Source organism: Dromaius novaehollandiae, chromosome Z (assembly GCF_036370855.1).
Source record: "Dromaius novaehollandiae isolate bDroNov1 chromosome Z, bDroNov1.hap1, whole genome shotgun sequence".
NCBI classification, from domain to species: Eukaryota; Metazoa; Chordata; class Aves; order Casuariiformes; family Dromaiidae; genus Dromaius; species Dromaius novaehollandiae.
This window is the reverse complement of record NC_088132.1, coordinates 36940125-36964280: the sequence shown is the minus strand read 5'-3', so window position 1 is coordinate 36964280 and position 24156 is coordinate 36940125. Positions and strand designations below refer to the sequence as shown.

The 24156-nt window shown below is 40.0% G+C and overlaps 1 protein-coding gene across 6 annotated transcripts in view; it reads left to right on the top strand.

Annotated features, from left to right (window-relative positions):
* The window catches only part of GRAMD2B (GRAM domain containing 2B), a 44111-nt gene extending 29899 nt beyond the window's left edge, over positions 1-14212 (top strand). For 5 of the 6 annotated variants that reach the window (XM_026115353.2, XM_064502508.1, XM_064502510.1 and 2 more), the window contains exons 6-15: positions 3364-3459; positions 4417-4488; positions 4606-4686; positions 5313-5424; positions 7162-7284; positions 7464-7551; positions 8003-8104; positions 9976-10069; positions 12343-12447; positions 12972-14212. In XM_026115353.2, coding sequence (XP_025971138.2) covers positions 3364-3459; positions 4417-4488; positions 4606-4686; positions 5313-5424; positions 7162-7284; positions 7464-7551; positions 8003-8104; positions 9976-10069; positions 12343-12441 — 867 coding nt within the window. In that variant the 3' untranslated portion in view covers positions 12442-12447; positions 12972-14212. The remainder of the gene's footprint in view (positions 1-3363; positions 3460-4416; positions 4489-4605; positions 4687-5312; positions 5425-7161; positions 7285-7463; positions 7552-8002; positions 8105-9975; positions 10070-12342; positions 12448-12971) is intronic. The other variant, XM_026115354.2, reaches the window with a different exon arrangement.
* Positions 14213-24156: the final 9944 nt, after the last annotated feature.

Sequence of the window (24156 nt, the reverse complement as noted above, 5' to 3'; positions counted from 1 at the left end):
GTTTTGGAGGTTTGGGGCGTTCTCCTTTGTTTACATAAATTCTGATCTATCTTTGAGCTTTCATTAGGAAACAAAACTTGATCTACTGCAAGGATTTCTTTGTTTTCTTTCTCAAGTACTTTCTTGAACAAAGTTGTGATTTAGATGTAGACTGCTGTTTAGGGGATAGGGTGCTGAACTGTACTGTGCTTTAATTAAGGAAACAGTATCCCTTTTCTCTGCTGTGAACTATTTTGATGGTATACCACCTATTTTCAAAAGGACTCTTAGGAAGGTGAAATAGGTTCAAAATTAAAGAATGATTAATGACATGTTGTTCATAATGACCTTATGGTTTATTGCGTATTACTGCCTGGCTCAGGAAACTGAGTTATTGTTGTTTACCAGTTAATGGATGCTATAAGTCATAGGTAGCGCATTGATGCAGATGACATGTATGTCGGTGGAAGCCATATGGCACAAATAAGGAAGCTAAAATTAAGAAAGGGTCAGATACTGTCACTTCTAACTCATAGCAGCTATCTTGGCAAGTAGTTTCATTAAAATAGATGAAGTTATGGTCTAAGTAATCTCCTGTTCAGCACAACTAAATGTAGATGGGTCTGCTCCAAACTGAGGTGCAGCTTCTAAAATTCTAATTAAGCTATGTACATACAAATAAAGTCTAACAAAACTCTATCAAGTAGAATAGAAAGACCTGGAAAAAGATGATGTAGAAAGAAAATCATATAGTACTAGAAAGTGTGTTTTATAGAATATCAACAGAGTTCCAGTTCTGCAGATATATACGTATTTATATATGTATATGATGTGCAAGAGTAAATATATTAGAGGACCAAGGTAGGCTTAGTATTTCTAAATGTGGCCATAGTGGTATTCCATCTGTGTTCAACTTCCCTATTTTTAAAAAAGACATGGTGTGTGTGTGGGGGGGAAATTAAGGAGTAAACTTGGTCATTTACTTCCCCCTGCATCTCACTTTAGAGCTTGGTTCAGCCACACAGAGCAAGCACAAATATTTTTAGAAATGTCATCAACAAAACTTCAACAAAACATTGGAGAATCAGGGATATAATGAAGAATAATATAATGGGGGGAAGAGGAAATCAAAATTGACAGGAGGAAGAACATTCTTAGCAGTAAGGTATATTGATAAATTTGCCATGACACAAGCTCTATTGCTTGGAACTTGTAAAACCCTGTGAACTTGGTCATAAAACTGTGCTGTTGGAGCAGGATTACAGTTCTAATAAATCTTTCACTGTGAATTCTTCTACCTAAAGAATTTTTGTTATTAAAAGCTTGGGGGGGGGGGGGGAAGGGGTGGGTGAAACAGTCATGCAAGTCAATAGCTCTGAGTCTGCAGTGAAAAAATTCTGCTTGTTTGAAAATAAAAGGTTTCTGCTGCAGGACTGAATAAGCTTTGAGAGACTGCGCTGTCTCTCCAGTTAGTTCTGTATTGGCCTGGGATCTTTTTCCTGGAGCTAAATATCATCTTAGGTATTTTAGTTTCTCTCCATGTTACTTACAAGTAAACCATATTTCCCAGAAGAATTTTTGCTACAGAGAAATAAAATACTTTGCAGTGATTTCCCCATTTCAATCTAGTGTCGGGGTAAGAGTGCAGTAAGCAAGTACTTAATCCCACTTAAGCACTCTTTTGTCTTGATTACGGTAATGTTATCTATCAAAATAGCATGCAACAGAATGCCATTAATATCTCTGATTTAAAGTTCTTTGATGTGAACTGAGCCAGTTAGACAACTTCTAAGCTGCATTTTTTATTATAATTATCATTCATGATTTTTCTGAAAAATTTCTTCAAAAGAAGTGGAGCCAATTCTATTCTGACTCATGATGGTTCTGTTTTTCCTGTCAAAAACACTTCATAGTTGCCCCTTCCCCCTCACCTGCCAAAAAGGTTTTTATAAAAAAAAGTGTTGCAGAACTTTGTGAAACAAGACAATATCCAGTCCAAGAAGAAAGTATAGCGGATGACCTGTTTAATGACCCATTTTCAGAAGACTTGGCCTCTTAAGCAGGACAAATGAGTTCACATATTAAAAAAAACAAACAAACAAAAAATCAGTAGAGTGATGGTGGTCAGACTTACAAATTCTTAGACCCAGGCCTTCAAAATTATAAGCTTTGTGTTTTGGGGTTTGTTTTTACTTTCTTTTGTGCTAGCACCCTTTCTTAACAAAACTAAATACCACATTTCTAGCCTGTAGATGACAAGCAGAGGTTTGGCTTGCTGTCCTTAAATAGTGGCCGACAATCTTGCAGCCAAACTAATGTACAGAAATGCTTTTTTTTTTTTTTTTTTTTTTTTAACTTGAAGCAACATGAGATAATTTCATGACTTGATGTTACTTTGTACTTATTCTTCTGAACAAAAATTAACAAAATTTTACAAAACTGCTCCAAGAGTATTTTAGTTCTCCTTCTGCTTTGTCCTGCATGGTTTTCTTCATTCAGTGCTATGATCACCTATTGATCAATCTTCAGGCACTTCTATCTTGCTTCCAAATTTCTCAGGTTATTGTGGTGTACGTTGAGGGAATTCTAACAGGAGCTATAGCCCATCCATAAGTATCCTGGACTGCTGCGTTTGCCTCATCGGTCAGCTCTGGGCTTTTTAATTGAAAGTCAAAGCAGCAATTCAGTCGTTTGTAATGTGGGGTTTATAAGAAGCACCCATACAGAATATCTGAATTGAAATACTCTGAAACTTAGCAGGTAATTTTTTCCCACTAATGGAGTTGAATGTAAACAAAAAGCAAGAAGGAAAATTGAGTATTTTTCAGTGAAAATGTAGAAAGGGTGGAATGACACATGGATCAGTTTAAATAAGTCAGTGGGTGTGTGGGTATTGGATCTTTTGACATACTGAAGGACAAGCTGTTTACTCAGCTGCTTGCTGCAAACTAAGGGCTCTGAAAGTGGTGAGGAAGAGCAAGAGTTGTATGTTCATTGTTCAGCAAGCATCACCTGTCTGATATGTTCTGAAACATTTTGTTCCTAAGCAAAGAAACCTAGCTTTAGGCCTGGTTTGTTCTGCAGGTACATAATGAACTGAGCCTGTAGTCTTGGAAGAGCAAAGGCATCAAAAAGACAAAGCACAAAAAATAAAAGCTTGAATTGGTATCTGATTAAAAAAAAGTAAAAACAGTTAAACAGTATTAGTCTGAAACCATACCTGCTCCACATGGAATGCTAAGAACAGGGACACAGAGAAATCTTTAAAGGAAGAGTGTTGAAAGTCTGACTTATTGCAGTTGGTAGGTTGGGCTCCTTGTGAAAGAGCATTCAGACTTGTACGCTTGTATTGGAACTCTAACAGATATGATGGTCTTGTTTCAGATTAGTATACCTGTGCTCTCAGTGACACTACTAAAGAAAACCAAAACTGCCCTCCTTGTGCCAAATGCTCTGATCATAGCAACACTTACAGATAAAGTAAGTACTGGAAGGGGGTAAAGCTATCATACCTTGCCTGCTTTCTTTTTCCTTTTTGTCCTCTTTCCCCTACTTATGTGCACTTGTCATGAGGGTTTCTTAAAGGTGCCAGCTGCCAGTTCATCCAAGTAGAAGATTGGCCACATGTGCCTGTTTAGGTTGAGAATCCTGGAAGATTTTTTGGAGGTAATTTGGGCTTACTCTTCACCCTTTCTTCTGACAGGCAGAAGGCTTTTTTCCTTCCCCTAACTCCCTGTCTTTTTTTCTTTAGACATACAGTAAACAGACCTATGTAGAACTTGCTGAGAAAATAAGAAAGGAAATCTCTGGATGCCACCTGTTCTCTATATTCCATCATTCCCTGTTCTCCAAGACTGCTGACTGGTGGCACTGAGGGAACTGAAGCAGCTGGTCCAGAAAGCAAGTGCAGGGAGAGTTACCTGCCCAGCTGGCAGTTCTGACAATATGCTGGATTTTACTTGAGTCTCTCATCTGCTCAGTAATGCCATAGATGCAACAAAATACAGTGACTCACAGTGATACTCAGGAGTAACTGCATCAATCAGCAGAAAACCTGATCGTCCTAAGGGCAGCTTTAGAACCAGGCTACTTTTATTGCACAACCAGGGAGAGGATGTACAGTGAGTTGTGTTTTGAAAGGGTTAGGGAAAACATAGTGCACAAAGTCTTTAAAAAAAAAAAAAAAAGAAAGAAAAACCCCACTAGGTTACACTCTAGGTGTTACAGCAGGGCATGGTAAATTCTGATGTGCCTTTTATGCTCCTTGTGATTAACCTCTGCTCATAGGCTTAGAGGAAGTGATGTTTGTCTTTGCTGTATGAAAGTCCTTGAAAATAGTTACTTGATCAGCAAAGCCATATACTACTTTTATTTAGATAAAAGGAAGTTTTTACTGTGTGCCTTTTCCCAAACAGTTTTGGAACTTTTGTTTTTCAGTACATGTTTGTCTCCTTGCTCTCCAGAGATACCACCTACAAGCTATTAAAATCTATCTGTAGACATCTTGAGGTAAGTACTAATGGAAGTGAAGATGATACATAGATTTATTATGTTCCTACTACAGCTCTTCTGCTTTTAAAGGTTAGGCAGTTTCTAACTGTGTTCATTGCTAAAACTTTTTTTCAGGATATGAGTGTCGGCAACAGTCCCAATCCCTCTTCGGCTGAAAACAGTTTCAGAGCTGATCGTCCTACAACTCTGCCCCTGGTAAATGACTTGGGTGTTTGTTCTCTTGTTGCATGGCACCATTCATTGTAAGCCCTGTTTATGTCCTAAACTGGAGCAAATCATGCCCTTGTTTCTAAAACTTCCATGAGCTTTTCAATGTCAGGAAGCAGTGGAAGTGATTAGCATAGATGTATTTTGATCTGATCAGATGCAGTATGTGTGCGCACATATGCTATTTCTAGCAGTCAGGTTTCATGGTGCTCTGTACTGACTTATGGTTGCTGCTTCCCCTGCTGTGGATGGCAATCCAACATGGTTTTTGAAGTGTTTCTAGCTGCAGTCCTTCTACAATCCAGTTCAGGCAACTGAAAGAGATGTATAGCCATGCGATGACTAGAGTCTAACTTAACGGTCTTTCTCTTGCTAATGTACCTAAGCTTTTTACCTAAACTAAGGCAGGGGATGAGACTTAAGCTTGAATTCTGGTAGTCATAAAGTGCTTATTGTGCTAACTTGATCTTGGCATCTTGATACTGGAGCTTGTTCCTGGCCAGCCAGTTTTAAATCTCTAATCATTGGTTCAGTTTCTCAAGGGAGCTCAAAGGAAATCAGGCTGTTTAGATTTAGATCAGGGCTGATCTTTCTTGTGACTCTTCCCCTATCAGGATTTCAATGAAGACTATTCTGATCTGGATGGTATAGTGCAGCAGCGGAGACAAGAGATGGAGGAGTCCAGCAGTACAGGCTCCCAAACCCCGGAGCTGGAACGCTTCCAAGGTGAGAGTGGTCATTGGGCCCAAGAAAACAGGAATGGCATAGCTCAACTTTGCTTCCATAATCCCCTTCTGATGTGGAGGTGCATCTCAGTTCACCCCAGTCTTGGAGAACAACTTTAATGTCCTCCTTGGAGCCACAATAGCTGGATTTCCATCACTGTACACCTGCCTTCTTAATCTAGAGTTAAGTAATCATTCTGTCAGCAGCAGATCTGGTTCATGTCACTACTGCCTCCAGTTGCTTATTCATGCTCTGTCTGCTCCGCACCAGCCCAAAGATTTTACTCTATCAGCTATGCCAGCAGAGATGTAATGCGAGAGGTGTTCCTCCTTTAAAGACAAAAGAAACTATTAAAAAGTAGTTCAAGTCAGTGTAACTTCTTCTGATCCATTTAAAAAACTTGATGTACAGAGGTGGGTTTTGACCATCAGGAAAAATTTTTTGATATGGTTGGGTATTTTTGTTTTGCTTTATTCTTTTCAGTCATTAAGACACTTGAAGATACTGTCCAAATTGATGTTTTTAACACTACTGCTGATAATTTTATATACCTCAAATTCTTCACATAATCTGTCGTCATGTTACACAGAAAAACACTGCATATATGAGAGTTCAAAAATATGGCAGAACTTATTTTATATGGCACATACTGAATGTCATTAGCAGCAAGATCCTATGGTATTATTCCACATAATATGTTTATATATATTAATGTGTTCGTATTATTACTTCAGGTTCTATCTTGACTATAAAAGAACTTGTATGATTAGAAACTTGTCTGTAGCCATTACTTTTAAGTGAAACATTATCAATCCTCTCTTTCTTAAATAGTAGTTTTTAGTTGGGTTAGTTCCTACTTGACTCTTCTTTTTCCTGTGTCTTTTGTTTAGCTCTGATTTGGGGTTATTTGCTTTCATTTGTTGTTGGTATTTACTTGGTCTATATATAATTTTAATTGTTGGTGTTTGTGAAGCAACAATTAAATTGTTTTGATGTTACTTGCTGAATGAACGCTTCTGAATAATTATCTAACTTGCTGTCTTGCTCCCTGAAGGCTAATAACTACTTCAAACTGTTCTGTTTTCCTTTCCACAAAAAAAAAAAATCCAGCTAAAAATATCTAACAGAAATGAGGTGGGGGAAACCTATCACTTGTAATTCTTTTTCTTTTTCATCCTTAGAACAGTCCTGGATATGCAAGGCAAAACAACAAACCAAGTAAACAAAACTGAATGTGACTGGATTTTTCTGTCCTGTCTCACTCAGATGTCTTTTGCATAACAAATGTCAGGAACTGGAACTATACTATAATTTTCTTTTTAAAGTAATAATCCAATATCTCCATTTGATGTCGTTAAAGTTGCTTGGAATCATCACTGCAGCATATTCAGTCCTCTTGAGAGATGACTTTTGTTTCTGTTTACAGCCTTCTGACTGGCAAATTCAGTGATAACCTGCAAAGTTTGCATGGGTTGCCATCTTTCAAAGGGCCTGGAAATATAAATGCACCGTACATTATCCTCTTCAAATCCAGGCCCTCTATTTTGCAATCGTGTGGAACTACTATGCAAACTCTTCAGAAATCTTAAGACCACTAAACCATCTGCTGCTTTCTATTGAGTCCAGAAATGCTTCTCTTAAAACCCTCCTGTTCCCCCACTCCTTTATTAACTTAAGTTACTGATAGTTTCCTTTGATTTCATATTTCAGCTTTATTAAAACTATTGCTTTTGACAGATTATCATGTTATTGAGACACAGACCCACTTGAAAGTTTCCAAGACTGAGGCAAAGCCTGTCCGTTCAGATGTACACAGTAAACGTGTACCTGAAGGAAAAGCCAGGAACACTCCTCGAAATGGTAAGGAATTAAGGGAAGATCTTCAGCTGGGGTTAGATAAGTCCACATAGTTGTGTCAGTTCACATTAGCTGTGGAAGATCTTTCCCTTCGTTTATATCCCTTGTTGCATGCTTGCAAACACCATTTGTCTGCCTTGGTCTGCTTTGATTAAAATGACACTTTGTTCTTCTCCTAACAGGTGATTCTGAAGCCTTCAGGTTCTTCCACAAAGTGAAGTCCCAGGAGCTTTTATCTCTGAACCAAATACTTATATTCTATGCAGTTCTGTAAGTGAACAATTAATACCAAGATTGTCAAAATATTAGGATTTTCTTAGGTTTACAGAGATTAATGTCATCTAAGCTTCACTTGAAAAAGAGGAGACTGAGGGGGATTGTGGCCTTCATACTTTTCAGAAGTAGAAATGCCAGGGCAGACTTCACAGGCCTTTTACTTGTAGAAGCAAAGGAAATTTTGGTTGGGGGAATGTTAGAGTTTAACTACTTGCAAGTTCATTCTATGTGGCACTTAACAAAGCAGTACTACACAGCTGAGACTTTCAGAGCTGCTTGAGTGCCACTGAACTGTATTCCTGAGGCGTTTTTAAGAACGACGCCTTTACAGTACATGTACAAATAACAATTTAAATGGCTCTCACTGTTGAACCTGTCAGGTACATCTTAAGTTCCCACGTCCCTACAAACTCAGCTGACATACCTTACTTTTTCTCTCTTACAGTGTCTGTGTATTGATATTTTCTACCTTCTACATGAGATATAAAATCAATGTCCTAGAGGAACGTCTTATTTCCATGACATCCTTTGAGTCACATGTTAAGGAGTAAGAATACATTCTGTAAAATTATTTTTAAAGAACTTTTTTCTAGTATCTGTCATGCTCATCTATGTTCTTCAGAAACCCTTGTGATACTTCAGTACCCTGTAGTTCTTATATCTGTGCTAGCCCCATCTAATAGCTTTCTGTCTGCGGCTTTTAGTACAAGTGTGATATGTTGTGGTATATGACTGCCTTCAGCATGTTTCAGATAGCTGTAACTTCATGGAGTTAACTACCGAAATGAGGTCCTTTCCCGAGCAATGATTCTGTGTGGGAGGGTGAAATGTAACTTCTGTCTTCAGTCTTAATGTCACTTGATTAGCTTCAGGCTAATTCATCTACATTGCTTTTATAATGTTTTCTAAATCTTTGGGCTACCTACATTCTTGTTTAAAAACTGATGTCCTGTCTCACTTAAATTTTTTTTAAAAAAAAAAGAAAGTTCTTTGCATATTTGAAGAGAAATGGCAGAAAGCTAACAAACAGGAAAAGGAGGTGAGGACTGCTCTGAATATAAATTAGAGTAACGGCATGTCATTACCTCATGTTGAGAACAGCTAAGATCCTCTTAGTGCCCAGAAAGTTTGGGGATGGAGCAATGTAGGACTGCTGATGTTTTTCTTAGACATCTCCCAGCGCTACTTTGGTTCTATTCTGCAGCTGTGGGCGGAACCCAGGTCACAGATGTGAATCTACCCCCCGCTCTTTTCTTCTTTTCCTCCATGTTATATGGACAGGAAATCTGCAAACGGGTAGTACAGAGGCATATAAAAAGATGCCACTGTAAGTTATAGTAGCTTCCTACCCTTTTCCCAGGATGGAATATAGTTCAGTTGGACACTGCTGAGAAAACTCACCAGTTTCTTTAGGATTAAATTTTGAGTTGACTCTTCTCTGCTTCTTGTAACTGAAATTTTCTGAGCTGCCCTGGAAAAACACAGCTTAAAGCCCTTTGTAAATCTCATTGCAAAACCTGCAGCCACATGTAGTGTGAGTGGGAATGGTGACACAGCCTGCCAGCTGGAAAAGCACCACTTGAAAAAGGAGAAGGAAAATAAAATTCAAGCTACAGCTGCACCCAGGCTAGCCGCAGTTGCCCACTAAGAGCTTCAGACTTGGTGCAAGTTCTTGAGTAAGGTTGCTTGTTAGTTTAACTTTCTTTGATAATCCATCAGTGTGACAAATAGGTCACTCTGACAATGCGCTCTTGGTCACATTAAGGAACAGCCGTGCTGCTTAGGATCCAGTTGCTCTTAGCTATGTTCTGTGGACAGCAGCAGCACTTGCGTGTGTGTGTCAGAGGGCAGAGCTAGGCTCTTGATAACAAACCTCAAGGAAGAGGAAGGAAGTGGTTCTTTATCTGAAACAGGCTTGCATTTATATTTTATTGACAGTGCAGAGAGAGGGGTAAACGTGCCTAATAGTAGGCAATGTTAAAAGCTATTCTCCCACTTCTGACATATTTTGATTAACAGGATACTGTGGCCCTCTTCTGAAGCACTCTTTTACTAACAGGAATCTCCCTGTTTTCTATTGTGCTGATCCCAAACAGTACAAGATAGAAAGTGACCTAATGTGCACTTTTACAGTGCCAAGGGGTTGGGCTTTTTGGTTTCCTCTAAATCACAAGACACAGGGAACTTATGCAACTTTTCAACTTACTACTAGTGGAAATAGCTGTAAAGTTTTCCATCCAAACTTCTGGAGAATGAGACTTCACAAAGAATGTAGTCAAGAGTGACTTAGGCATATGTTTCTGTAAACAAGTACAGTTCAAAGTGTTAGCATTCAAAGTATTTCCATCTGCATATATCTGTTCTGTGTTTTTCCTCTTTTCATTTCCCTTACACTTACTTCCTTCTTTTGTTTGACAGACAACCAGTACGCCAAGGTTTGGGATCCCATCTGCAAATTAATGCTGATGCCCTCTGTGATGAGTTAACTGCTAATCTTATAAAATTGGAAAAGGTAACTTTATGATATGAGGCAAATGCTGTAACACTAATCAGGTTCTTACAGAATTTCTAGTTTGCTATGCTGAAAAGTGCTAAATTACTTCCAGATCTGATACCAAGAGCAGCATGTTTTCCTATCAGAAATACTATTATTGCACTATAAGTTAGCCCAAGTACAAGCATCAATATGTGTGAAAGTTTTCCTTTATGATAGGCTGAGGCTTAAGACCAGGAGTACGAGTAAACTGGACACTTCAGGGGTGATTACTGCATTTCATGATCTTGATTCTGGTCCACCAAGGCTAAGGATTCTGAACTTAACCTTTTTCATTATTACTTGATGACATTTCCTGTGGGTGGGTGTGGGTTCTTGGTGGGTGTGGTTTGTTGTTGTTTTTAAAGGATAGGGCTTTCATATGTAGCCAGCCTCTCCGTACAAAGTGGCTGAAATCTGCCAGTTTCTCTTCAGTAACACAAATGCTGCTGTGCCAGCTGTGTGATTCCTTATAGCTGATCTTTACTCTGTCATCCTCTAATTGCAAAATTAAATGCACTTGCTGACTTGAGCTGCCTACCTACTCAAAACAAGAATGGGTGGGAAGCCTTTTTTCCACTTTAGGTGTATCAAACATACACAAAAGTTTTGGGGAGGAGAGGGTGCCACTGGCCAAGCATGAAAAAATGATCAGTGGTGTAAAAACAAAGTTATTTGAATTGCTATGTACTTAAATCACAGGGGATATTTTTGCCTCTGTTTCTAAAACTGAGTGCTTGCCAAGGTCTTTCAATACCTGTTTCTCCCAAAGCAAGTTTCTCAAATTGCATGAAGCTAAGATTATATGATGTCACTGTTTACTGCGGTGCAGAAGTTTCATGACTCTGCCAAAAAACAAATGGGAATCCTTCCCTTCACCACCAACCCCTTGTCTATGGAAATCTGGATTAATGCCAACATGACCCCTCTCTATGCTGTGAATAATAACAATATGAATATGAGGGGAAAAATGCTCACCAGATGACTGCGAGATACTATCTTTGGCCAAACTACGCCATTTAAGGGATTACTGCCTTCTGGCGGTCTGGGTCAGGCCCTCAGCTGGCGGGATGGCTCATGGGAGACCTTACTTCATTTCAGTGGGAAGCCAGCCAGCCTTTTGCAGCAGGGCTAAGCCGTTTCACAGTCCCTTATATAGTCTCTGCTGGGAGATGCAGTAAAAAGCAGCTGGATGGTAGTAACATTCAGTATTTCCTGGAGAAGTGGCTCTCTGTCCTGAATTAGAGGGGCTTAAGCCATGTGCTTTGCTCAATTAGTGTCTAAAGAATTGAACCTTTAAATAAGTCTTAGCTTGTCTTTGCAAAATACTTGTCACTATCAACTGCTAGTGATTTCAGCTAAATGGGTATCACCTGTAGCTGCTTATTACCACACCCTGGTCCTCTCTAATCTGGATCAGTGGTTGTTAAACAGTATGCCCGACCCTACCCTTGTACTGCAAAACTGGTAGAAACCTAACAGCCTTATGCTCTTTGAGCAAAGTTACTGCTATCACTTTACCTGTGTCTTATGTCTTTGTGAAAAGTGCTAGTAACTGACTGCAGCTGGCTTTGGCAGTAAAGCTAACATAAAAGTTTGTTTTGTGTAACTTGTCATCTCTCCCCCTCCCCTCCTGTGCCACTGCAGCATTATAAACTGGAGCATTATAATGATCTGGGTTAAAATCTATGAATTACTCTCCAGTTAACAAATGTTCAGTACAAGATTATGTTGCAATGACTCATTCAGTGTGACCTTGTGATTTTTACCAACTGTATTGCATACTCGGCACTAGGCATGTCCATAGCTTAGCAGGACACTGCTTTGGCATTTGAGTGTTTGTTTTTGACAGGCATCATAGGTTGCTAAAATGCACCATATCAGAGTAGAGGGTTAAATTGGGGAAGAGGATGTGGCTTAATGGAACTTCTTCCCTTATTCTAATGTAGCTTGTTAATGAGAAATGTATGTGTAGAGTTAATTGAGTCTTATAAAATTAGCTGCTGCTTACTGTTCTCATTTCTCCCAAATGCTTTTCTTGGAAAAGAGTGTGCGTATGGGCTAGAAATCATGACACAGAATTAAGAAATGGCATCCTTGAACATGAAGTACAATAGCTCCTCAAATAACTTTAAAGTCTGAAATTAGCTGTGACTAAACCTTCCGTAGACAGTGCTTTCTAGTTACTGAGATGCAGAGAACACATGTGCCATGGGATGTGGCTCGCTGTATCCCTTTCACTCTGCTTTTAGGGACAGGAGAATGGAGGGGGGAGAAACAGGCTGTGTAAATCAATCTGTGCAAATTATCCTGAGGATGTGACTGCCTGGCATTGCCTTCAGCAGAACTGAGAGAAAGTGAGTAATTGACAGTTGGTGCATGCAACATGTCTGCTCATGGTTGGAAGATCCTATGTTGCTGCGCACAGGTCATAGCCTATGTAGTTGATGCTGTCGTAAAACTACTTGAATTATGCACTTAAACCTAAAAGTTGTGATTTTTGAAGTCTGAGGCTTTCACTGAGTTTTCATCAGGTTTAAAATACTGGGGGGCGTTTAATCCATTTCTGTTTCTTTCTAGCTCTAGAGTTTTTTCTTCTATTACTATCTCATGCCTGAGGAGGATCTATAGGAAGAGATTGCAGGAGAAGATCATAAGCTGTATCACCTTGATTTCAGTTGCTCAGTTGGGCAGGCTGCTGGCTCACTGTATCTAGATGCTTTCTTTGAGCCTAGTGCAGAAAGCATTTAACATGCATACCGTGGGTATAAGTAGCTGTGACAGAATGCATACAGAGAGTACTGAAGAGAGTATGTTTTGACTTTTAAAATGCAGTATGACACTCCCTGCCTCCTAATTGTCTTTTGTCTCTTTTTCTAAGATACAAAACAACTTGCAAAGACTACTTGAAGATGGTGAATGAAATGTTGATGTTCTCGGACCTCTTCAGACCTCAGTCTTCTGCTCCTGACAAACAGTTCCAAAAGAGCTCTGCTGGCCAGAGTTCAAGCTTCTTATTTTTGATCCAAGCCAAGTTTAAACTACTGTATATCTCATGTCACAATGTAGAAAGTCAGTCTATTCTTGAGCAATTACATATATCTATATATTTTGAAAATAAGTTTTTTTCCTTCTCTGTTGATGTGTGAAATTAATGGATTTTATAGCTTGTTTGATTCTAGACTTGCTTACACCAGTGTAAACCTGGTGTGACTGCATTTTACCTCAGCATTTTTTTTCCTGTCCTTTGTCACACAGGTGTAAATGGGAAGAATTTCAGTCATGACCTATCACATGCAGAAGTGTGGTGCGTGAATGAGCTGGGTATCTCACAACTGTGGCTCTGAATCAATGCTGTGCTCTTGGTTTTCACTCCTTTCAGACCTAGCATCCCAAAGATCAGAGAACAGACATCTCTGGATTTGATTCTGTGGAGTCCTGAGTGCTCAGTATGTGCTCAGTTCTCAGGTGCTGTAAATAGGCTCAATTTCACTGTCTGTGGCACTGCATCACTGCTGAAGGTGAGGTCTGTTGCTACTGGGCATTCAATTTCCATTGAATTCAAACTTGAAATATGTATGGACTCACCAACTTAACAATCAAACTGCTTGTAGTTAGCAGTATGGGTGTGACATGTCTGCACAGCTTAGAAAAGCTGCTGTAGTTTTTCTATCCACTCATACAGTCTCTGTCCATTAAGTTACTCAGCGCTAAGAGCTGCAGTCAGCATTTCTAGAGTCTTGGTTGGCTGAGCAAGTGCAATTCATGTTCCAGCTCATGGACATCTAGTTTTTGTGACTCCAGAGACTGGATTTTTCCACATAATAAGAACTGGCAAATTAGTGATGTAGCAATAGAAACAGTTTCAGTAGAGTGAATGAAAGAAAATGGATGCCTGCTTTGTTATATTTAAACTATTGTTTTCACAGTGCCTGAGATGGGATAACTGATTTTTAGCTTTCTGATTCACAAAGCAGGCTAGTTAGTTTTAAAAAGCAATATTTAGGATTATATCAGTTAGTATCTGTAAAGTAACAGTATTGTTTATATATGCTATGCATTTTATAACCATTTCTGTGAAATGTATCTTACTTTGTTTAAATAAACTTTTTGTAAAACAAATGACTTGGAAGTACTATAATTTGGGTCAACCCAATTCCATCCACCTGTTTTAGTGAAATGTGATATTCATGATCTGAGTAGGCTTATACCTCACAGTCCAAAGCTTGACTGCTCAGTGGGCAGGAACAATTTTCTGCTAATGTTTCCTTTTACCCAGCTATACTCTATAGATATTTTCCCACACTGAGGAGACAGAACAGTAGGAGCAATTTTGGCCTCCAGAGTGATTCACAATTCCTACGAACTCAGGCAGACTTGACTGTTCTCCCTGTATGGCTTCTGTCCTTCCTTCCTTCCTTCCTCAGCCAGTTTGGGATTACTGGAATCAAGTTTTTCCAAGAGAACAGTTGAAAAAAGCTGTATTTTATTCCTTACTTTGCCCTCATTGTCTTCTAGTAGTTCCATAGCTTATACAACTTTCTGGACTCTTAACTCTTCCTCCTTTTCCACTTTCCTCCTTTTGGTGTTTCTTTTAATAACAGAATTATGTAGGCTTTTCCAGTGGTACTTTAAAAACTGAAGACACATGTCCCCTCTGTCAAGGGAACTTCAAGGAATCTTGATTATATTCACCAGCTGAACTGAACTGGCCTGTTACTCCACTACATCAGTGAGGATGGGGCTTTGCTGTAAAAAAAAAAAAAAAAGAAAGAAAGAAAAAAAAAGAAAAAGATGGAGAGAGAATATTTGGTAGGTACTTTTAGGAAGTAAAGGCTGAACCCCTATCATCAGCCATTAGTGAGCACAGTAATAGCAGGAGTGACTTAGTAATCCAGGGCAGGCAAGTGCCCTTTAGCCTGCATGGCAGTGTGCCAAGGAGCCCTGAGTCTGGACAAAGGTGAAGCAGTCTTTTCAAAAGGAGGACAAGCAAATTGCCCACAATTACAGATCATTGCTGTGTGGCTGTTGGACCTTGTGGCTGTGTATTCACCTCAGATCTCATTTCATGTGGCCACGTTTTCTCAGCCTTGGTTGGTACCTTCCTCATTTTCCCAGAAGCAGAAAGAGGATGGCCTCAAGGATTTAATACTATTCAGAATATGGGCAGGCAATGACTCACAAACTGGGAGATAAAAGCTTGCACAAGACCTTGTGGGGGTAAAGTTTAGAAGTGTGGTTTGAGCCAGAGTGGTTTGTCCTAGTCCTGTTTGGAGGGAGGGAAATAACAGCAGCAATGATGAGCAAGGAAAAGCTGCTCCCTCTGAGTAGTGGAGAGAGGCAAGGAGTTAGGGGCTTCTTCCCTCCTTGCATTTGAGCTGATACAAAGAAAGGCCACAGAAGGAGTCCTGCTGGTCTGCAAGGATGAAGTACTAGTTGCACTGCAACAGGAGGAAAGATGAGCAACTTCGGGGAAGTCAACCTACACCAAGTGTTTATCACACAATAACTAATAATTTGCTGCACAGACTGTCTTGAAAGCTGATGGAAAAGTCTTTTTAATTGTATCTGTCTGTCCCTAACAGTTTATAGGCTGGAAAAGACAAGGACTTGGCTCCATCAGCTGTGAAGCATGAAATATTGTCAGGTTCTGGCAAGACACTTTGAAACTGCAGGTTTATGGAAGGCAACGGGGGCACATCACTAATGGTTTTTTTTCCCTCTGTGCAGTTGCTGACCTCAATTTTTCTTCTCAGCAGGCTTAGTCCAACTGTCTTCAGTTAACATCAGTCCTTGCCATAAGAAAGTAAAACAGCTGCTTGATATTCTCCATCTCATAAGAAGAAAATGATTTTTGAAGCAACTGCCAAGACACTCTGGTTGTGTGAGCAGGTGTTGTAGATAAGACCTGATTTTTCCACAGTGCATGCTGAGAATATCCCACAAACAGAGTGGCTAGGGATTCAGGTTTGTGCTACTGCTGGTAAGAAGGAAGCAGCAGCAAATACTCAAAGGAAAGGACAGGAAGATGAGAAGCCCCCTTTCAGCAGAGCATGAACTGCAATAACTTCCTGTTAGCATTTGCAGAAAAGTCAAAGGGGTGTGTATATTTATTTGATTTTTTTTTAATACCATCACTGCTTCCACCTGAATCCTCATGCAGTTGTGTAGTAATGCTCTCCACTTCCCACTACACCTGTGCTTCCCTTGTGCTCTCATTTCTAAGCTTCCAGCTAACAGCCAGTTGATAAACACTAAATAAAGCTTCAGGTTGGTGCCAGCCTGGCCTTTGATGGCTATTGCTGGGATAGCTCAACTGCAGCTGCTAGTGAGGTGTCACTCCTGAGAGCATAGGAGGTTTCACATTTACAGAGCAGGTGTGACATGCAATAAAGACGACGAAAAAGCTGGCTATTTATACAGAGAACTCAGCAAACAGTGTCTTTCGTGCTCAGTGCCGAAGCATGTATGCTTTTATAAACAGTAGAGGAATAACCTGCCAATTTGCTCAAGTGGGAAAATGGACTAATCTCATATGGCACTTACAGATATATTGTTTTAACTCAGTGAAACTTTTTAGCTAAAAGTTGTTGCAGGTAATGAGACTTTACAAAAGTTTTCTGCAGTCTTGGGTTAAAATCAATGTAGTCTGATTTTTATAATTGTGGAGCTTCATGATAGCCTATTGCTTAGCTAATAGGCTAAACAATATATGGCAGTTTCATTTGCCTCTTCAGTTATTCCCTGTTTATCAATACCTTTCTTGGATATTAAATAACAATCAGTCAAATCATTACAAACAACATACACTATGTACACTAGTCAGGAAGATCAACTTTATGGTTACATAAAAGGACTAGCACTCATAAGAGTTTATTCCCTGAGCTTCTACAAGATGATGTGATGCCTAAAACTATTCCTATCCAAAATGTAGGCAGAATTAGCTGGGTTTTAGACTTTCTACTTTCTCTTCTTGATGGCTCTTACTGACCCTCAAACTTCCGTTTAGCCAAATTGGCCAGTGATACTGTGCCAGCTCAGCTTGGATTACATCTCAAAAGATTTGGGTAACTAGTCCTCCATCTTTATGGCAACATGGTTAGGAGCCCTTCTCTACACCTGCCATGGTAGGACCCTCAAAGGGGATGGTCCCAAGAGGGAACTGGTTAGGTAAGTGCTCCCAGACTATCCCAGCAGAATTGGTACAATAATCAGAAGCTTTTCTATAACTATCTTCCATGTATCTGTCATCATCTCCATTAAAATTTACATGCAAGTGGTCAGGCTGCAGCATTGTAGCAAGAAGACTTTGAGAAGGAATTCAAGGCAGTTATGTTAGTGAAGCCTTCCCTACGCTTGTCCTTATAATACTTAAAAAGAGTAGAAAAATATTCCAGATATCCCCTATTGAATATACAGCTGCTTTGTATAAAACACTTCCTCTCCTCCCTCCAATACAGGGCAGGATTTATGCCAAAAACTTCCCTCCCTGGAAGGTCCAAACCCTTTTCACCATTGTAATCCTTGACAGGAAGGAGTAACCACCCTCAGTTGGATGTCTGTTTACCAAGTAGGCATCTGTGCTGAAAAACTTTAGAAATATGTTAGGTCCTTGAGAAGAGCATCCTCAAAATTAGTGCCCTCCGAGTAAGTTTCCAACTGATTAGGCTTGGTAGTAGTTGGCCTCTGAATTCAGTTTAGACAGCTCTTTTTCCCCAGTATCGTGTGTGGAGCCTGTGCCAATATACTGTTGCATATGTGACTTGCTTGCCTTGTCAACTTCTGTACTGAGTTGATTTGGATACTGCTTAAAAGCTCACTATGTTCTTAACATTGAAAAGATCACCTTAGCCTTTTCCAGGCTTTGTATTACAAACAGCAAGCTCAAGTTGTGATGTGTGATGATGCAGGAAGTGCATCCTGTTTTGAAAGTATAATATTCCATATTAAACTTCCTAATGAGGATTTATTAGTCTTTGGCAATGCAGGTAAGCCTGGAGGTTGGGCTATACAATAAAGGCCTCTTCAACTGCTGTTCTTACTTAATGGTACTGATAAGGTAATTTTCCACTGAGTAGGTATTTTACCAGTGCTTAGCAGGAGATTAAAGGGAAATCATTCCAATGTGCTGTCAAGTACAAAATTAAAAACCAGCTCTTCACACAATCTAGAGAGACAGATAGATGAGGGTCCTTCCATGCAAAAAAAGTAATGAGTAACTTAATAACTTAATTATAACTTTATGTGCTGGACCTGGCATGCAGGGCAAAATGTAGCTCTGAATCCTTCCAGCACCTGTGGCTTGCTACCATGCCAATATGCACATGTGGCTGAATTCTGGAGCAGAAGCAAAGGTGAGAAGTTAGCTTGTACTAAAAGCTATTTCCACTATGTATGTAATGAATCATCAACCTTCTCTCTCAAGGATGAATTAGTTGAAAAATACATGCTTTGTGAAAGTGGTTTAAAACACTAGGGTCAAGAGATGTCCTATTCCATCTCTCCCCACCGATTCCCTAAAACTGTTCTTAGGGATGCAACTAATAATTCACAAGAGAAAAAAATCTCTATTACCCAATTTGGAAGGAAGACGGTCGCTGATTTTAAAGACTCAAACTTCTTAATTGTGAGAATACATCTTTCACACTTCCCTTGACACATTTCTGGTTCTGAAATCACTCTTTGACCATCAGAGTAACCCTCCCATTAAAACATTTATTGGTTTGGGGTTTACTTCAATTAATGAAAGCAAGAAGGTTGGATTAGCATTAGGACTAAAGAAAAGAATGTGTTCAGACCTGGATACTAGGCAGCCCCTAACTTTGTTACTCACTCCTGCCTGTTATCCATCCTCTACCTCCATTTCCCTTCTTGTACTGCTCAATGTGACCTGGATGAAAAAGTTGATCTGCTAAATAGTAACCCATCAAAAGAAGGTTAATTTTCTACCAGTTATTTGAAGGTAAAGGAGAGTCGGTAAAACAGCCCTGCATCAAAGAACTGCTTTTTGAGCAATGACTGAAAGAATATACTTAGGAGCTTTGCTGCTATTATTACTTTTTCCCCTCTATTGTTTTCTGTAATTTGATTCCACACAAAGTGAAACAGCATTGGAATACTCTGAGGAAATATCTCTGTGTGCTTGTCCTGTACCTATATGCTTCCCTGAGGATCCACTGCTAGCCACTGTCACAGAGAGAGCTCTGGGTGAGATGGGCCAACTGCATCAGCTAACACTTCCATGCAACTCTGGTTGCTCTCCTCAACTGTAGAAACAAGAGAAAAACTCCTCTTAAGATGTAACAATAGAGGATTGCCAAAGAATAATGTATTTGTCCTTTTTTTTTTTTTTTTTTTTTTTTTTTTTTTTAGTTTGTGTTCCTTCACGAAGCAGACAGCGACCTATTGAATGAGAGTGGTATTACTAGTTCCAACATACTGAAATCAAGTCTTTTATTCTAAAGCTGTGACAGCCTCTAATAGCAAAGTTGGAAGCATCTCTGTCACAGCAAGTATGCTCCACGATAAGATGGACTGTAGCTAATTGCAATATTCATTTTTCTCCTGACACGCTGACATGCTTTATTGGATTTTTTCTCCTTGTTTTGAATAGTGAAATTAGTCTCTAGGCACTAACTCCAAACACAGACTACCTCCCCCATCTCTTATTTTCTCTATTTATCATTTTTTTTTCCATTCCCTCCTGTTTCTTGAATGAGCAAACACTCCACTCTCTGCTCTAAGGAACAAATCTTTCCCTGAGTTATTGAATCTCTTAATGCTTATAATAAGCTCCTTAAGCTAATACTAGAAATTCCATTTATGTTTCTGCATTTGGTGAAAAACATGGGGGGAGGGAGGGGATTGTGCTAGGGTAATACAGTAACAACTTCATCCTATATTGTATGTCATTTTTAACAATCACTGTAATTTTAACAGTTTCATCACTTTAGATACAATTAATGCAAAATTCTCATGCAAATGATAATCACAAATATATTTATTTGCTTAATCATTTGGGGAATTTTTACCTATGGTATGTGGTATTAGAGATTCATCTAATAACCAAAGGCAAAGGTAAGCTTGTTGGCTCTTTTTACATTCTTGCAACAGAGTAAATCCTATCAATTAATTGTTTTTCATGTAACTGTTCTCTCTTTTATTACATTATTTTGCTGTCCACAATAGAACCCTCTGTGAAAGTATAACCTCTCTGACTATTTAGAAAACTTTTACCAAAGTTTGAAAAAATATTTTGTGATAATCAGGAAAGACAAGTAGATTCCATGTGAATTTTGTAGATATCTGTAAGATATCACAGATGGAATATTCAGGCACAAGATCCTTTTTAATCTTTTATTTGAACACAGAAGATCCCAGCAAGAGAAAAAGTAAGTAAGAACGAAGATAGATATTCACGGCATGTTAGAGTAACCATGTCTAGTTTGTGAACCTTTCTTCTGCCTTTCCTTTTGAAACATACCCTTTTTTTTAGCTTTCAAATTAAGAGATCTTTAAGCTAGTTTGGTTTCCAGAATGTGGGTATTCATTTCAGTCTGAATAGATATACTCTCTCTTTTACAGTGTGTGATAACATATTGCAAAAAATAGAGAAATTCAAATCACATTGACAAATGGAGATTTTAACGTCTAAATCGTAAAACATGCATTTTTTCCTCTGACAGTTCTTCCTCTGATATTGTCATTATCAGTAAGAACACTTCTCTGTTTTGTTTCTGTTTGTTTTTCTCCAACTCCCTGGACTACTTTCCAGTAAAAACTTGTTACAATGTATTCAAGAGTACTTCAATGAATGAGTGAGCATACAACAGCCACTCTGCTCAAGCCCCTAAATTATTTTTACATGGTGTCCTGGGATGTCCAAGAAAGGTGCTTTGGAGTGTGGACTTAAAAATCGCCAAGCGGGACGGGATTTTTCCCTCCTGCTTTCCACAGCCAGTCTGCTCAGGGGGAAAGGCCTGAGTAAAAGATTTCAGTGCCAATCCCCTGCAGGCAAAATCTTTCCATAATGTACCTAGACCAGGAAAATTTTGAAACTTCAGCTCTTAATGCTCACCAATCCTGCTAGTTGTTATGTCTCCCTACGGCATCACCGCTTAAAGGTATGTGTGCCTGCTGTTGGGAGAGGGAGGCACTTCCAGCTCGTGCGTGTCCTCCGCTGGTCCCACTGGGGGCCCGGCTTGCTGGGGTGAGTGGCAGGCTTAGCCTCTGGCTGAACCACCCGGCCTCGTTCCTCACTGCATGGCACAAATATTTCTTCTCAATGACTCAGGGACTGTGGATACCCTAGGAGAGAACCATCTATTCCTCTCCAGGTTGAATTTGACACAAAAATCTCATAAGAGAATAAGCTTGTACACATGCTAACAACCACAGCCTAATGTTGGGAGATTGTAGCATGCTTATCAATCACGCTGGGATTAAAAGTGTGAAGTAAGTGCTGCAAAAGTTTTGTCATCATTACAGAGTAACAAGGATGCGCAATCTGAGGAAATGAAAGGCAGATCTTTTATGAGCTGAAACAAAGCCTTGATGCTTGTTTCCTCCAACATACTTTTCCTTACATCTTTAGTCAGTCTAGCACAAATTTTGGCAACCTTATTAACAAGCTAGAAAACTTCTACACACAACAAGCTAGAAAACAGCAGAAAGACATAGTAGCAGCCTGGATTCTTTAATCGATTTATGATGAAGAAATTGTCCAAAGGACAAAACTCTCTATGTAGTGATGGTCTTTATTTGGACTCCAAGGACAATTCCTTATTGCTTTGCACCACATGCAGTTGTGTAACACACATGATAAGGCAATTTAAATGTGAATTGCTGCAGTGGGTGGGAGCATACAGGCTGAGAGGTCTGAGCAAACAGTGGCTTCTGGTTAACAGCGCTGACAGACGTTTGGCAGCAGAGCAAACGACAACATGAGAGAAGCTGCACTGAGCAAGTTGCTGCCAAGCTGCTACTTCAAATATAGATTACTTGAGGGAAAAAAAGGTCAATAATTTTACTACCAAAATCTTGCAGGCCTTCAAAATCATGTGAGGACACAGTTCAGGAAGTGCAAATGAGACAAAATATCCATTGATACCTCTGTTGTGGGACCAGTGGTTCTTCTTGTTCCTCTAAATCATTTGTAATATGCAAATTTCTCTCCCAGGGCTGGCAAATGAAAATAGGAAGTTGCTTACCTAGGATTTTATTGGCAATAACATGCGTCATGCGCTAGGCCGCAGGAGTGCTGGGATTTTTGGATGACTAACACTAGCCTTTCCTTCATTTATCTAGTACTTGCAATGAGCAATCCCTCACAAGACCTATGTGGCCAGCGACATTAGCATTAGTTATTGCACTGCTCTCAAGGGTGTGTGGCTAATGTCTTTCCTGAAGAGATTAAAAATGAGCACAAAGAAATTAGCATTGCCTGACTGCTAAGGGTTTAGCCAAACAGTTGCCTGAGTCACTTCACATGCACACACATTTCTGACCCCTCGTAACATGAAGCGCTTAAGCACGGCAGGCTGTGACAGATGTCCAACCTGCTAGCAGTTGCCTTGGTTAAAGGCCAGTAAGGCTTTCCTACTGCTACCCCTCCTCCTGCTCGCGTGCTCCTTCTTCCTATACTCACCAGCACGCCTATGGTGCAGTTCCCATCCGCATCCCTAATTTGCTTCCAAGAAAATCAGCTGGGTCATTTTAAACAGTGTACAAAGGTGCATTGCTTCACCTGTGCTGCCCCTCTGAACTGGATTAGAGCATCTGAGCAACCAGTCTGCCAGAGGAAGGAGAAGCTGGAGGTGATGTGCACACATGGTAAAAACACATTTATCTCCTAGGACTAACTCTGCAAAAGGCTGCTTTGGACATCTAATTCCCCTTCACTGGCACTTAACCCTATTCAAGAAAGAGCTTGCATGGGACCATCCCTCCCCCCTAAAACCACCACATTGTAAAAGAAAACAGTAATAGCTAGGTTTTGTGAGATTTCCCCCAGCCTCGCTCTGCAAAAAGCTGAATCAGGCAGTCAAAAGCTGTAGGACTCCGGCTTACTCAGCGCTGGGCAGTTCAGCAGGGCACAGAGACAGAGAAGCATAGGCTGTATATGGGCACCACCTGGGATAGGCAGCAGCTTAATTAAGACTTCATTCAGACTCTAATTCAATGCACTAGCCAAAATCCTGCTTTACAGTGCTCTGGCCACAGCTGCGTAAAATAAGCTGTCTTGTTACTGAAACCTCTGTTTTTACCTTGTGTAAAATTGTGATGGGTAACTGTAAAGAAAGACTCATTTTCCTGGATATTTTCTAGACCGGAGCAGACTTCTCTCGGTTTGCAAGGCTGTTGCACAGCTGCAAGAGCACACTACTGTTTTCCTCACAGCCGCTGCAGTCAGGCTGTCACATCTGTGCTTTGCTGGCATGAGGTCTTTATTTGATTTAGGTCTGTCCCCCAAAGGAGGGATGCTGGTATCTCTGACGCCTGGCGACAGGCTCTGTTGACAGTAAATTGGGAGGAAACGGATGAAGGCTATCCTTGCTTGCTTACTCCCCAGCTCTGCCTACTACCCTTGTCGGGGCAAAAGTTCATACCCAGGGCAGCTGAAGGCTCTGAGCCTGCCTTTCAACACGCTGGCGATACGCCAGCACGGTGGGAGAAGCAGAGCTGGGTAGGGAAAAGGAACAAAGGGAAAGACAGGAATGATCTATAAGGGAGACAGAACAACCAAGTTACCACCACCACCCCCTCTTATATTAGCTTACTGAAACTCATGGCCTCTCATCTCCCAGTTCCCAGCCCTTCCAAAACTTGCTGTATATTGGCTAGGAAAGATACACCCAACAGCTCTAAAACTAAATTAAAGCAAGGGTCTGCTTATTCGTTCTCACAGCAGCAGGTGTCCGAGTACCATTTAGGGATTCATCTGCACTCCACATAAAAGAGCAGGGACTGTGCCTTTAGCCTAATATAATGAGATATTATTTCTACGGCAAAAAGGGTGGATAGCTTTTCTCATTTCCTGGAAAATTAAAGCAGCAGAATGGCATATT